This window comes from Glandiceps talaboti, chromosome 21 (assembly GCF_964340395.1).
Source record: "Glandiceps talaboti chromosome 21, keGlaTala1.1, whole genome shotgun sequence".
NCBI classification, from domain to species: domain Eukaryota; kingdom Metazoa; phylum Hemichordata; class Enteropneusta; family Spengelidae; genus Glandiceps; species Glandiceps talaboti.
This window is the reverse complement of record NC_135569.1, coordinates 1,141,099-1,155,803: the sequence shown is the minus strand read 5'-3', so window position 1 is coordinate 1,155,803 and position 14,705 is coordinate 1,141,099. Positions and strand designations below refer to the sequence as shown.

Sequence of the window (14,705 nt, the reverse complement as noted above, 5' to 3'; positions counted from 1 at the left end):
AGGTTGATGCTGTAGTTTTCGTACCTCTTTAATAAAACACACTTGTTGCTGTATAGACTCTCTCGGGGCATCGAAATAACACATCAGTATCAAGTAACACGTCAACAAATGATTAGCCCTATGTAGTCAATGAGGGCGCACAGTACAAGGATATTCTAGTACAATTATACTTTAGATATCGGTACATACAAAACAGCTAATAGCAATGCTCCCGACGACTTGTGAGATCGAGAGAGTCTAGTTGCTGTATTGTCTTCCGTGATAGGAAAAAAGGAAGGAATAGACAAATACTGTGTGATTGTTTGTGGTGAGGGAGTGAGCGAGTGGATAACATACGACAGACAGACAGGGTGATATGCCCCTGGGATACGCCACACAGATGTATTCGGCATACCATAACACATTTACGTAAGGTCGATCATACCATGAACTGGGCAAAGTTACATGTAAAAGGGCCCACACAGTGTAAGTCATGTTTGTGTGTTATCTTTTGGTGTCTATCTCAACATGAAACCTTGAGATCAGACTCACTGATCTTGATAGGTCATTTAATAGCTTTGACTCGATCTGGGGAAATCTACTGTAATATACAATGAGGTACCTATACAATGAACATATGTAAATACGTACGTTGCAATGGCCACAGTCGACTTTTGATAAATTTGAAAGCTAACATGACCTGTGACATATTGTGAAATTCCACACGTACGTAGGACGTAAACAAGTCAGTAGAAGGGCAAGCTAACTAAGGTAAGTTCGTTGATTGGGGTTTTCTATATAAGATTACTTGAATGTGCCACGAGTTTTAAGAAGAGTTTTCAGATATTGACAAATATATTACTTGCAATGGTTCCAACAATCAAATCTGATGGTAAAATATAGTTACAAAACGGTTGCGACTTTTCGACTTGTGTACTTCTGACCTTGACATCGCCTTGGTCTTAACCGTTACTAATGTACCATTCCAAGGTAACTCTATTTGATACACCCCTATGCCATGATTTGGAAAATGGGTGCCGCTTAAAAGGATACAAATGTTGTTTGGGGTTATAGATTTACAGCAGAAACGAAAGGCGAGGTTGTAATCTTCCATAGAGCCAGTCAATAGAGTTTGTCATATAAGTTCATTTGCTATACTACAGCCAGTCACATTGTCGTCACCACACACCCCGCCCCCACCATTTTCCACCCAGAAGGGTCTACTTTTGGGGTGCTTATGTCTGACATTGGACATGCCTTATATATTTGTTTTGTCTGAAATGGGATCCTGGGAACAGTGTCCATACCAAAGGTTCATATTGTATTTGTGTGTTGACTGGTACCTGTAACAATAGGTTGTTTATTATGCTCATGCGCTGTTTGAAAAGGGGTAGGCAATCTACTACTCAGAAAAGGAATAGGGATTTTCATTGGCAAGCCCAAGCCATCAACCACCACCATCACCACTTTCCTAGGTGATTCAGCCATCACACCCCACCCCACCCCCACCCCCACCCCCACCCCACCCGGTGGTTATCACAACATATGCCTGGTTCTGAAGAAATTGTTTGAATATTTAGTACTAGTACTACTAGGTTTATCTCCAGGGGCACTTTAGTATTGTTCTACACTCAGGAATGGCTTAATTTTAGAGTTCTGATTGTGTATTGTAGTGCAGTGTAGTCTAGTCTAGTCTAGTCTAGTCTAGTCTAGTGTAGCGTAGTACAGCACAGTGCAGTGTACTGTGGTGTGGTGTGGTGTAGTGTAGCGCAGTGCAGTGCAATGCAGTGCAGTGCGGTGGAGTGCAGTGTACTGTACTGTACTGTACTGTACTGTACTGTACTGTACTGTACTGTACTGTACTGTACTGTACTGTAGTGCAGTGCAATGCAGTGTACTGTACTGTACTGTGGTGTGGTGTAGTACAGTGCAGTGTTGTGTGGTGTGGTGTGGTGTAGTCTAGTGTACTGTAGTGTAGTGTGGTGTTGCATAGTGTAGTGTAGTGCAGTGCAGTATAGAGTAGTGTAGTGTAGTGTAGTATAGTGTAGTGTAGAGTAGTGTGGTGTAGAGTAGTGTAGCGTAGTGTAGTGTAGTGTAGTGTAGAGTAGTGTAGTGTAGTGTAGTATAGTGTAGAGTAGTCTAGTCTAGTCTAGTCCAGTCTAGTCTAGTGTAGTGTAGTGTAGTGTAGAGTAGTGTAGTGTATTATAGTCTAGTCTAGTGTAATGTAATGTAGTGTAGTGTAGTTCAATGCTGTACAGTAATTTTTTTGTTTGATATTTACTTACATTTTGTACTTTGTTATTCATGTCTGTAATGCTTGATCTATCCTTGACTTGTTTGTTTGTATGTTTGTTTGTTTGTTTGTTTGTTTGTTTGTTTGTTAAGTCCTCATGTACAAACCAAATCAGACCATAGATCCTACACGAAAGGTGGAGGGTCTATGGTCAGACATGACAAAACAGGTAAAGATTAGGAAAGTGATACTAACCAATCATCTTGTGTACTTTCTCTAAAGATACATATTTAATTCGACACTGTAACCATGACAACAGAAATCGACCTAGCTAAGGATGGTGATATAAGCTACAGGTTGTTAACAGAGGACCACGTGGAAGAGGCTGCCACTATAATAAGTCATGCATTCATCAACGCCGAGCCTCTATCAAGCTGTGTGAAGCAACCCTTCCAAGCCGAACAGGCCTCAAATGTGAGCATCTGCCAGGCAGTGATAAAAGATGGTCTCTCGTTGGTTGCTATTGACAACAGCACTGGGAAGGTCGTTGGCACATCAACAGCTGCTTTGGTCACAGTCGCCGACATACTCAAAGATTTGGAAGGAGAAATGAGTGAATCAATTTTGGCCCCTCCAGGGTCACTCCCCCATTACCATCCCATTGTTGCTGTAGTACAAGTGCTGGATAGCTTTCTACTGCAAGTCGAAGATTTCATCAATAATCCAGATGCCTTGGTTTGCAGTTCTGCTAAAGTAGGAGTAGATGGGAAATACAACGGAAGAGGTATCGCCACAAAACTGATCGAGCTCAGAACAGACCTTGCTAAGAAGAAAGGCTGCAAGTTCGTCATCGCACAAGTCACTGGTCCAGGGAGTCAAAAAGTATACAGCAATCTTGGTTTCAAAGAAATTGGTGAAATGAAGTACAAGGAATTTGAGTACAAAGGAGAAAAGATATACAGTGCCATCAACATCTGCCCGTCTGCAAAAATGGTCATTTTGAAGCTGTGAATGAACTGATGGGGCAAATAACAAGACTTTTAGGTCAAACTGACAATCCCTTGATTATCATAATAATAGACTACCTAAGTGGTGGCAGTCCCTGGATGGGTGGGTACCCATGCTTGTTAGCGGAATTTCAAATGTACCCCTCTTCCCGGAATAATTCAATGAAAAACACCCCTTTAGTGAATCTGGGAGAAAATCACTGCAAAAAAACACCCCATATTTCCGAAATCTGGGAGGTTTTACCTTCAACGACACCAAATCCAGACACTGCACATACAAATAGGGCATCCTACGGTAGGATGCCCTTTTTGTATGTGCAGTGTGTGGATTCCTACCCCTATTCTTGGAGGGTCATCTGAAAAAGTACCCCTTTTTTACGATTCCATGGACCTAGTAGATGGACGACGAAAAACAACCCCTTTTTCGTGAAATTTCTAACAAGCAAGCATCCCCGCTTCGTCTGGGACTGCCATCACCGGGGTAGACAGAAGCTTTGGTTGTGGACAATTAGATACGTTATTCCCCAAGGAAAATATGAGAGACCTAAGGGTCTTTGTCACTACAAGTCGCTATGTTAGCCGTACAAAGCAAGTAAACAGTCATTTACTACAGTGTAGACAATGTTAGCAGTGGGAACACTTTACTTGGGTGTTATAGGTTGTGAACCACTCACAATAAACTGTGGGAACATAATTTATTATGCAATTAAACATATCACTATACTATATACCCATTATAACAAAACGTGCACTTTGTTATCATCAATGAATACACCAAATTATATAAAATCTGAAGCTTACATTCTTCAGATAAATCTTACCTGCCGAATATCAGCAGCTATTAAGGCTATTAGCCATTAGTAGCCAGGTAATAACTGTCTTTCAGCTACTAACCCTCAGCACTGTCCAAGGGCTGGCTATGCAGCTATTCAAGCTATTAGCCATTAATAGCCAGCTAATAGCCATTAATAGCTGGCTATCAGCTATCAACTCAGCTTTCTCCATGGGCTGACTATGCAGCTATTCAAGCTATTAGCCATTAATAGCCACTATTAGCCATTAATAGCCAGCTAATAACTGGCTATTAACCCCAAGGGTTAAGTTTGTTGAACTGAAATGAATGAAAAAACAAACCATGATCGAGGTTTATAATTTGAAGAGTCAAGGAGAACAGTGTGTTCTAAACACCTTACCACCTGATAATATTGTAACAAATATGAAAGTGGACACAGAGGGCGTGCGAGATTAGCATTACTGGAGGAGTGAGTATGTTCGTAGAATGCAAAAAGATGGTAGAAGTCTTGTACAAGTAGTAGTTCGTCCGTATGGAGGAGAACCGATATCTTGGCTGTCCTTGGAACGTGGTTTGGGAAGCAGGTAGCTGAACAGACCTTGGAGGGTCTGAGGAAGCTGTGTGAGTGGTCCAGAAAGCTGAAAAGGCCGTGGAGGGCCTCCAGGGAGTTTATCTAGCTGAAATAATTACCGACGTGTGTACAGTCAGTGTGTACAGTGATTACGTAACTATAGAACAATAGTACATTTGTATTAGTAAGACTGCAATTTTCTTGTGTATGCTGTCCAACCTGTGTCAATCGTTACAATATCATGATGCCATTTAACTTTTTAAGAACATATTTCAACCCTATGTACGTTATAAAGAATATTTTCTGATACTTGATGGTGCTGTCTTGTAAAGCTTGGAATTATTATTTGAAAGTGTCTGAATAGTCCCAAAATTGACTTTTCAGAGTAAAAAGCCTCCAGGGCTTCTAGAGGGAGACCCCCTAGGACCCCCCACATGGGGTGTACACATCCCAGTCTCAAGCTCTTCCCCCTACCTTTTACTGTCAAGATGCTATCAAACTATATTTCAAAAATATTTTTACCCTATATAGTTGCTTTTTACATATTTGTGCTGTCTTGTATTTAGCTTGGAAATTATTTTCTGAAAATGTCTGAATAGTCTCAAAATTGACTTTTCAGAGTTAAAGAGACTCCCTAGGACCCCCTAGGACCCTCCCATAAGAGATGTACATATTCCCTTCTCAACCTCCCTTTCACTGTCAAGATGCTATTAAACTCCTTTTGGAATATATTTACCCTGTGTAGTCAATAATTATAATTATGATAGTGCTAATTCGTGATCTTAGGGACCAGTCAGTTTCTTCGGCCTGGGGGGGGGGGGGGGGGGTGGATTGGTAGGGGGGGGGGTCACCCTGTTTTTGAAATTGGCAGTAGGGGGGGTCATGCTGTTTTGAAAATTGTGGATAGGGGGGTCATTGTGTTTTAGATTGTGATGGAAGAAAAAAATTCTTTTCTACAATGGCATATAGCCTTGTCTGAAATGTGGTACATGTCAATATTTGTTCTTCTCCCTGTTTCTTACATGAATTCTTTAACATTACTTATTAGTTCAAACCTAACTATACATATTCATATACATGTACCGGTATTACCTACCTACCACACTAGTTACAGAACATGTCATGTAAATGCTTGGCTGTTTCACAATCAATGCTTCGCTTATATTGCAGTTTGGGGCAAAAGTTAACTTGAAGGTTTCGTAATGGTAATTTTCATAGATAGTTTATAAATGAAGTTAATCTAAATTGTTCTACTCGTCATGCTATTGACACTACAAATCACCACATCTCATCAGATTCCAGTTACTATTATACACTAGGTATGACCACCTAAAGTTCTCTAACATACCGGTGACTTTATTATACATGCAATATTAATGCCCCTATATACTAATGTTACATGTCCATTTTATGTGATATGAGAAACTCATTTAAAAATGTTTTACGTTAGCTTTTCGAAGCTTGGATATATTACCTCAAAGGTTATGAATAACCTAAACATTGCCTTAGTATCTCAACCAAAAAACTCCAGATCTGCCAGGGGGAAAACCCCAAGGACTCCCTCACCCCCAGAGGTCACTCATACATTCAACCAACAATCAGATGCACCAACAACCTTTTTACTGTCATAATGGTATTAAACTTTTCTTAAATATTTTCACCCTATTCTAATTTGATATGATATTGTCTTTTCAAGATCTGAAACGTTTGCCAAGATAGTCTAAAATTGCCTCTAAAATCCCCTACCAATGATACTACCATTATAGATGTGCTGACCTTTACTACATGTATATAATGATGCCATTTAAACTTTTTAAGAACATATTTCAACCCTTAGTGTAAGTTATAAAGAATAGTTTCTGATACTTGCTGTCTTCTAAAGCATGGATTAAGTTATTGCTTGAAAGGGTCTGAATAGCCTAAATATTGGCTTTAAGAGTAAAAATCCTCCAGGGTTTCTAGAGGGAGACCCCCCTCAGACCCCCCACATGAGGTGGACATATCCCAGTCTCAAGCTCTTCCCCTCTTACTTGTCGGCCCGATTTAAGAATCCACCCCCCCCCCCCCCCAGGCTGGAGAAACTGACCGGTCCCTTATAAAGAAGTCAAGCAGTCCACACTGAGTCACGATAAACCAGATTTAAACTGAATGCCTCCCGTAAGGGAATAGCTAATTATGCAATAACTCATTAAACTAAAAAAACTATGGTAACAGGCTTTGTTTTTTGGACAAGCGTGCTTTGTTAGGTTAATGTGTGTAAGAGTGTATGATACTGCTTATAAATCTAGTCTTAAGATATAGCCTAATTACCGAAAATCATTAATTATGCAAATTATTCATTAACACTGTAACTTAAGGTACATCAACTAACTTTATAGGACATACACAATTTGTTATGGTTAATGTATGTACTGAATTGTATTGAAATTGAAGCATGCAGTCGTAAGATATAGCCTTATTACCAAGAATCATTAATTATCCAAATTATTCATTAACACTGAAAGGTACACCAACAAGCTTTACAGGACATATGCGATTGTTATGGTTAATGTGTGTATTGAATTATATTGGAATTGAAGTATGTATTCTTAAGATATAGCCTAATTACCGAAAATCATTAATTATGCAAATTATTCATTAACACTGTACGGTGCATCAACAAACTTGATAGGACATATGTGTTTTCTTATGGTTAACGTATGTACTAAATTATGTTGAATTTGAAGTATGTATTCTTAAGATATAGCCTAATTACCAAAGATAATTAATTATGCAAATTATTCTTTAACGCTGTAAGGTACATCAACGAATTTTATAGGACAAATGTATGTTGTTATGTTTAACAAATATACTAAATTATATTGAAATTGAAGTATGCAGTCTTAAGATATTGCGTAATTAATTTATTTCATTAATATGCAAATTTTTCTATTTAAACATTAATAGATCTGGCTCAAAACCTAATCAGGTCTAGCTATTACCCTAAAGATTATGTATCCCAAATTTCATTACAATTGAGCCAGCCGATTTTTAGAAAATGATGACACAGACACACAGACAGACATTCCCCTTTTAATACCTCCCGTACCCTTTCGGGAGGTAAAAATACCTGTCATATGAATATTATATATACATAACACCCAATCTGTGAAATTGCCGATTTCTTTTTGCTGATGATGTAGCCCTTGTAGCACCAAATGAAAACAAACTACAAGACATGCTAGATGTCACAAATAAATATTGTAAACTTTGGAAAATAAATATTAATGAGAAGAAATCAAATGTTCTGGGAATCAATAAGAAAGCTAGTACTAGACAGACACAAAAACTGGTAATTGGTAATTTAAATATAAAAGAGGCAAATGAATACAAGTATCTAGGGTATTGGATCACTCGCAATCTTTCAGATCATACTCATTTTATGAAAGTGTCAAAGAAATTTGACAACTTATTCCCCATCATGAAATCTATTCTTGGTAGCCATAGTAACATCAATAAGGTTGATTTTGGTCTGTCTTTATGGAACCACATATTGCGTCCTGCACTTGAATATGCAGGTGAATTACTCATATTCAGTCAAACTGATATGGACTGTTTTGAAAAAATGAAACATACAGTTGGAAAATTCATATTAAAATCATGTAGATATACTGCAAATGAAGCAGTTCTGGGTGACCTTGGCTGGAACACAATGTCAAGTAGATTTAATTTGTTGAGATTAAAGTACTTTAAAAGACTTTGTAATTTAGATGAATCACGATGGACTAAATGTGTCTTTAACCATCTCAATTCCATTAGTGAAGAATCTGAAAGAAATATGACAAAACTGTCCGGGAATTGGCTGAAAACTGTAAATAATGTATTACAATAGACCTTAATATTGATAAAGACCAAATTCAAAATCTTTCAGATAATAAAATCAAACATATCATATTCAAAAATGATGAGCTCAAATGGAAAGACACTTGAACACTTTCTTTTTACATGTGAAAGCCATTCTACACAACGACAGATCTTAATGAAAGGAACAGAAGAACTATTACTCAACAATAAGGAGTTGAACTTATATCAAGATTTTAAACAAGGGAAAGAACTACTCTGTTTATTTATAGGAGATAATACGAAACACTACAATGAGTCTATATGTAAACAAATAGATAAATTTGTCAAACAATACCTTATTATTGAAGTAATTGAAAACAGAAAAGATTTTGTTAAAACTAATATAGAATAGTTTAGCTGTTAGATTTTCTGACAACTAACATTTGAAGCATACATTTTTATTTGTATTGTCGTTTTATCAATATTCTTACCTCACTTGGGTTTATTTTGTTGTTTGTTCCTGTATGTTTTTACTCGTCTTTTTGGTAGTGTATGTATTTTTAATTTTTTTCTTAGTGCTGCTCCTAACAATCTTAGTGAGTCCTATGGCGTTGAATGCCTGCCAATATTCGAAAATTCAATACTGCAATGACTATATGCAATACTGCAATGACTATATGCAATATGACTACATGAGATGACTACATGCGATATGACTACATGCGATATGACTACATGCGATATGACTACATGAGATGACTACATGCGATATGACTACATGCGATGTGACTACATGCGATGTGACTACATGAGATGACTACATGCGATATGACTACATGCGATATGACTACATGCGATGTGACTACATGAGATGACTACATGCGATGTGACTACATGCGATGTGACTACATGCAATACTGCGATGCGAGATGATGACATGATATGCGGCGATTTTGTAATGACGTTATGCCATTCGTAGATTATTCGATATGCATAATGCGAGTATTAATATGAAACAGGCTAGGGAGTACTGTCTAACAAGAAGAAACAGGTCAAGAATGAACCACGTGGCTTCCGTTGTCTCTTGCTGAGAATTGCTCTCGTCTAGCGTCTGCCCATGGCTTCCACTTTGACCACAGCCTCCATAATCCGTAATTTACAGTCGAGTGTTCATTCCTTACTGGTAGACCTGCGATCACTAAATGATAGAAACTTTGATGGCTTCCAACGGAAGTGTGTAACCTTGTGCGTCTGGCATTTAATTTAGACGCTTTAGGTATAATTGACAATAACATCGTAAGTCACCTACATTTGTTGCCACAATTTTCTGTTTGGTTTTGGCACACGGTAATAGAGAGAGTAAAAAGATGCTGTTCTATCACACACATATTATATTTAGAAAACTACATATTTCATACATGTTTGATTTTCAATTAAATAAACATCGTTGACAGTTTTTATGCCATGGTATGGTGACACAATGAAAATACAAATCGGAAACTTGATTGGTGAGCTCAAACATTCAGATAGACCGGTCAGTTTCTCCAGCTTGGGGGATGGGGGGGGGGGGGGGGGTGTCAGTGTTTTTTTCCATTGGGCCGACAAAAAGTCACTGACCCCCCTGAATAAAGTTTCATAGCATCTGACAGTAAGTTGTAGAGGGAAGAGCTTTGAGAGTGGGATATGTCCACCTCTTGTGTGAGTGTGTGTGAATGTGGGGGGGGGGGGGGGGTTCTAGGGGTCTCCCCCTAGAAAACGGCCTGGAGGATTTTTACTTCTAAAGGCAATGTTTTGGCTATTCACAGACACTTTCAGACAATAATGTAAAAATTTTACAAGACAGCTCTAACATGTAAAAAGCAACTCTGTGAGGTTGAAACAGTTTTGAAATAAAGTTTCATAGCATCTTGACAGTAAGAGGTGGAGGGAAGAACTTTGATTTGAGGCTTGGACATGTCTACCTCTTATGGGGGGTCCTAGGGGATCTCCCCTAGAAGCTTTTCAAGTTTTTTTTTTTTTTTACCAATTTTGGTGAATCTTATTGTTGGTTTAATGAATGAGTGGCCTCTGGGGGGATGGAGTCCAAGGCATCTTTTTTTCCCCGAAATCTTCCAAGCCCCCCCCCCCCCCCATATCAAATGGTCCACCTCTTACCACGTGCAACATGCTGAGGAGTACTCCCTAGCCTGTTTCATATTAATACTCGTATTATGCGTATTGAATAATCTACGAATGGCATAACGTCATTACAAAATCGCCGCATATCATGTCATCATCTCGCATCGCAGTATTGCATATAGTCATGTCGCATGTAGTCATCTCATGTAGTCATATCGCATGTAGTCATCTCATGTAGTCATCTCATGTAGTCATATCGCATGTAGTCACCTCATGTAGTCATATCGCATGTAGTCATATCGCATGTAGTCATCTCATGTAGTCACATCGCATGTAGTCATATCGCATGTAGTCACCTCATGTAGTCATATCGCATATAGTCATCTCATGTAGTCATATCGCATATAGTCATTGCAGTATTGCATATAGTCATTGCAGTATTGCATATAGTCATTGCAGTATTGAATTTTCGAATATTGGCAGGCATTCAACGCCATAGTGAGTCCCCTGATACAAAAGGGATGCAATAAATAAATAAATAGCTGGTAGCCGGCTATTAGCCGGCTATTAATGGCTAATAGTGGCTATTAATGGCTAATAGCTTGAATAGCTGAATAGCCATGTGTCGGAGAGTGCTGGGGGTTGTTAGCTGGTAGCTGGCTATTAGCCGGCTATTGATGGCTAATAGCGGCTATTAATAGCTAATAGCTTGAATATCTTAATAGCCAGGCCCTGGAGACTGTTGGGGGTTGTTAGCTGGTAGTCGGCTAGTAATGGCTATTAGCTTGAATAGCTGCCTAGGGAGATATTTATACCATATTCCCAGTTTGACAATAGCTGATAACAAGCTATTACCTGGCTATTTATGGCCAATATTGAATAGGTGGTAGCTAGCTATTTATGGCCAATATTGAATAGGTGGTGGCTAGCTATTAACCTGCTATTAATGGCTAATATCGGCTATTAATAGCTAATAGCTTGAATAGCTGAATAGCCATGTCCTGAAGCGTGCTGGTGGTTGTTAGCTGGTAATCGGCTATTAATAGCTAATAGCGGCTAATAATGGCTAACAACAGCTGTCAATGGCTCTTAACTTGAATAGCTACCCAGGGAGATAATCATACCATATTCCCATTTTTATAATAGCTGATAGCAAGCTATTACCTGGCTATTTATGGCTAATAGTATTAAGTTGAATAGCCAATAGCCGCTATTTATCTGAGATCCAGCTATTGTGGCAATTCAATAAATACCCAGTAGCTGCTCTTTACCTTCAGATCAAGCTATTTTGGCAACAAAGGAAATAGACAACGGCCGCTATTTATCTCGAATCAAGCTATTTTGGGGATGAAGCTATTTTGGCAATCCAATAAATAGCCAATAGTCGCTATTTAGCTCAAATCAAGGTCGAATCAAGCTGTTTTGGTAAATAGCCAATAGCCGCTATTTATCTGAGATCAAGCTATTGTGGCAATCCAACAATACCGCACCTCTATGCAAGTTCATATATCAGCAATGCATGCTTCAATGCTTGAGACTGTGTTCATGTGTTGTGATCGTTTCATCATCTGGTAAAGTTGAGAGTCATCAGCATACATCATACTGTTTAGATTATGTTGTGAAATCAGATCCTCTAAGGGTGCGACATACATGGTAAAGAGTATGGGACCTAGAACTGATCCCTGTGGGACTCCAAAGTTTAGACTGTGACAGGCAGACTTTGCATTGTTTACTGTTACATGTTGTGTTTGATGCTGGAGGTATGACCTAAACCAGGAGAGTGCTATGCCATCTATCCCAAACCGCTTATGCATTCTGTCTATTAAAATTTGATTGTCAATCGTGTCAAATACTGCAGACAGATCTAATAGGACAAGTATAACATCTTGGTGTCCATCAATAGCATGAAGAATATCATTATAAACACGAATGATAGCGGTTTCTGTACTGTGGTGTTTACGGTATGCAGACTGCATCTTTGCATATAGGTCATTGCTTTGTAGGTGATGATGAAGTTCATGTGCCACTACTTTCTCCAGAACTTTTGACAGGAACGGTAAGTTTGATATTGGTCTGTAATTCTTTAGGTCATTGTGGTCATTTTTCAGGTTTTTGATGATGGGTGTAATTAAGGCTGTCTTGAATGAGTTGGGAACACATCCACTTGCCAATGAAGCATTGATGATTTCCGTAATCGATGGTAAAAGTTCATCTATACATTCCTTCAGCATCCAGGTTGGTAGAGGGTCCAGTTGACAGTGTTTATTTGGTGAATCCATAATTATCTTACGAACCAACTCTGATGACACAGGTGAGAATTCACTGAGTCTCTTGGCAATAGGTGTACAGGAATTGGCAGTGTTCACTGTTGGTACTACTAATTCATCAAGGTCCTCTCTAAGACTGTTGATTTTACTGTCGAAGTAGTTAGCGAATTTGTTTGCCAGTTTTTCAGGACAATCGGAAGCTGGTAATGTATTGTCATCTTATGGAATCTGCATATTGAATCTTGAAAAGTTGTTTCTGACCACAGTTAGCAATTCTGTCTGAATGATAAGTAGATTTAGCACTCTCAATCATATGATGGTATGCCTTACATTCTTTTTTGAAGATCTGTTTGTCAATCTCAAGTCCAGATGACATCCATTTCCTTTCAAGTTGTCTCTTCTTTTGCTTGGCGGCATGAATTACATCAGAGTACCAAGGTGCATGTGGTCTTAAAGTGATGGTGCGAGTCTTCTCAGGGGCATGATGATTAATATATTGGTGCAAGGTTGTGTTGTATTGATTTATGATAGTAGTCAGATCGGAAGTGTGGCTTGTGACAAGAGGCGATGCTCGGATGTCTTTGCGCATTTCTGCCATGTTGATACTCTTGAAATTACGATGACAAACTTTGCGCCTTGTTGACTTTACAGGAGGTACAGTAAGATTACAACTCACAGCATCATGATCAGATGGAAGACTTCTGTGAATAGTGGTACTCGAGACGAGGTTGTCTGTTTGGTGTGAGATGATCAAATTAAGAGTGTGCCCACAACGATGAGTGGTTTCCGTAGTATGTTGTTGAAGATTGGAGGATTCAAGTAGCTCAAGGAAATGTAATGTCTCCCGATTTGTTAAATCATCTATGTGAAAGTTAAAGTCACCCGCAATAAGTAGATAGCCAGGAGCAGTTGTTAATGTTTCAATCAGGGAGGAGAATTGGCTGAGTTGTCAACTTGTTCTTTGATGGGGGTGGGCGGTATAGTGTGATCAGGCGTACTGTGGTAGACTTTGAGCTAATTGTAAGATCAGTATGTTCAAATGAGTTATACTGAGTTGATGATTTATTAACTTTGACACTGAATCCCTTTCGTAATAGGACACCAACTCCACCACCTTTACTTTTGCGAGGTAAGTGATATAAATTATGATCAGGTAAGGTACTTCTGAGTTCAGAGATGGTGTGGTTATCACCAGAGTTACCAGTTAGCCAGGTTTCTAATATAGAAATAACATCAAGTTGTTTTTCAGTTACAAAGTCACATAGTGATGTTATGTTTGACTTCATGGCTTGTGCATTCCATAATGCAAATGATAAGGTCCTGGGGTGATGATTTGTCCCTTTCAGCAGTGGAATGTTCATCAGGTTGCCTTTGTTTTGGTGTATGTTGTTATTCTGTGCATTTGTAATCACTTTGGTCTGATCAGTGTTCATGTCAGGAATCAGTTATTTGTCTTTTATTCCACTGACACATCCTCTTTTGGTTGGCCAAGTCCCGCATATATTAAGTCTCTTCAGCTGATTCCAGGTGTTGCAGTTAACTGTAGACAATGCACAATTGTTGATTACTCCATTCTTGATACTAATTAAGGCAGCTTGTGTGTATATTAATGAAGCCATATTATCAGGTGCTAGGTCAGGAGAAGACTTTCCAGGGCAGCAAAAATAAAATGTAAAAGTAAATGTGCAGCAAACTAATAACCTGATCGGTCCACAGATATCACAGGATATTCATAAAACTAATAAGAACAGTAAGTTCACGGAAACTGTTAAGCTAGATCAGGAGAGTATGTTGAGTGTAACTTTACAGTGCAAAGGTAGATGAGGAGAGCAGGTTGAGTGTAGCCTTACAGTGCAAAGGTAGATCAGGAGAGTATGTTGAGTGTAACCTTACAGTGCAAAGGTAGATGAGGAGA

The 14,705-nt window shown here is 38.8% G+C and overlaps 1 protein-coding gene across 2 annotated transcripts; it reads left to right on the top strand.

Annotated features, from left to right (window-relative positions):
* The first annotated feature begins 201 nt into the window (after window positions 1–201).
* On the top strand, window positions 202–4,175 carry LOC144451583 (uncharacterized). Of its 2 annotated transcripts, none has more exons than XM_078142468.1 (2): window positions 202–465; window positions 2,495–4,175. In XM_078142468.1, the coding sequence occupies exon 2, from the start codon at window positions 2,522–2,524 to the stop codon at window positions 3,221–3,223; it is 702 nt and encodes a 233-aa protein (XP_077998594.1). In that variant the 5' UTR covers window positions 202–465; window positions 2,495–2,521; the 3' UTR covers window positions 3,224–4,175. The 2 variants fall into 2 exon arrangements, with proteins under 2 accessions (XP_077998594.1, XP_077998596.1); XM_078142470.1 differs by lacking the exon at window positions 202–465 and adding an exon at window positions 716–750.
* Window positions 4,176–14,705: the final 10,530 nt, after the last annotated feature.

Coding starts and splice junctions, on each gene's coding strand:
- LOC144451583 (XM_078142468.1), top strand. CDS start 2,522: ATGACAACAGAAATCGACCTAGCTAAGGATGGTGATATAAGCTACAGG.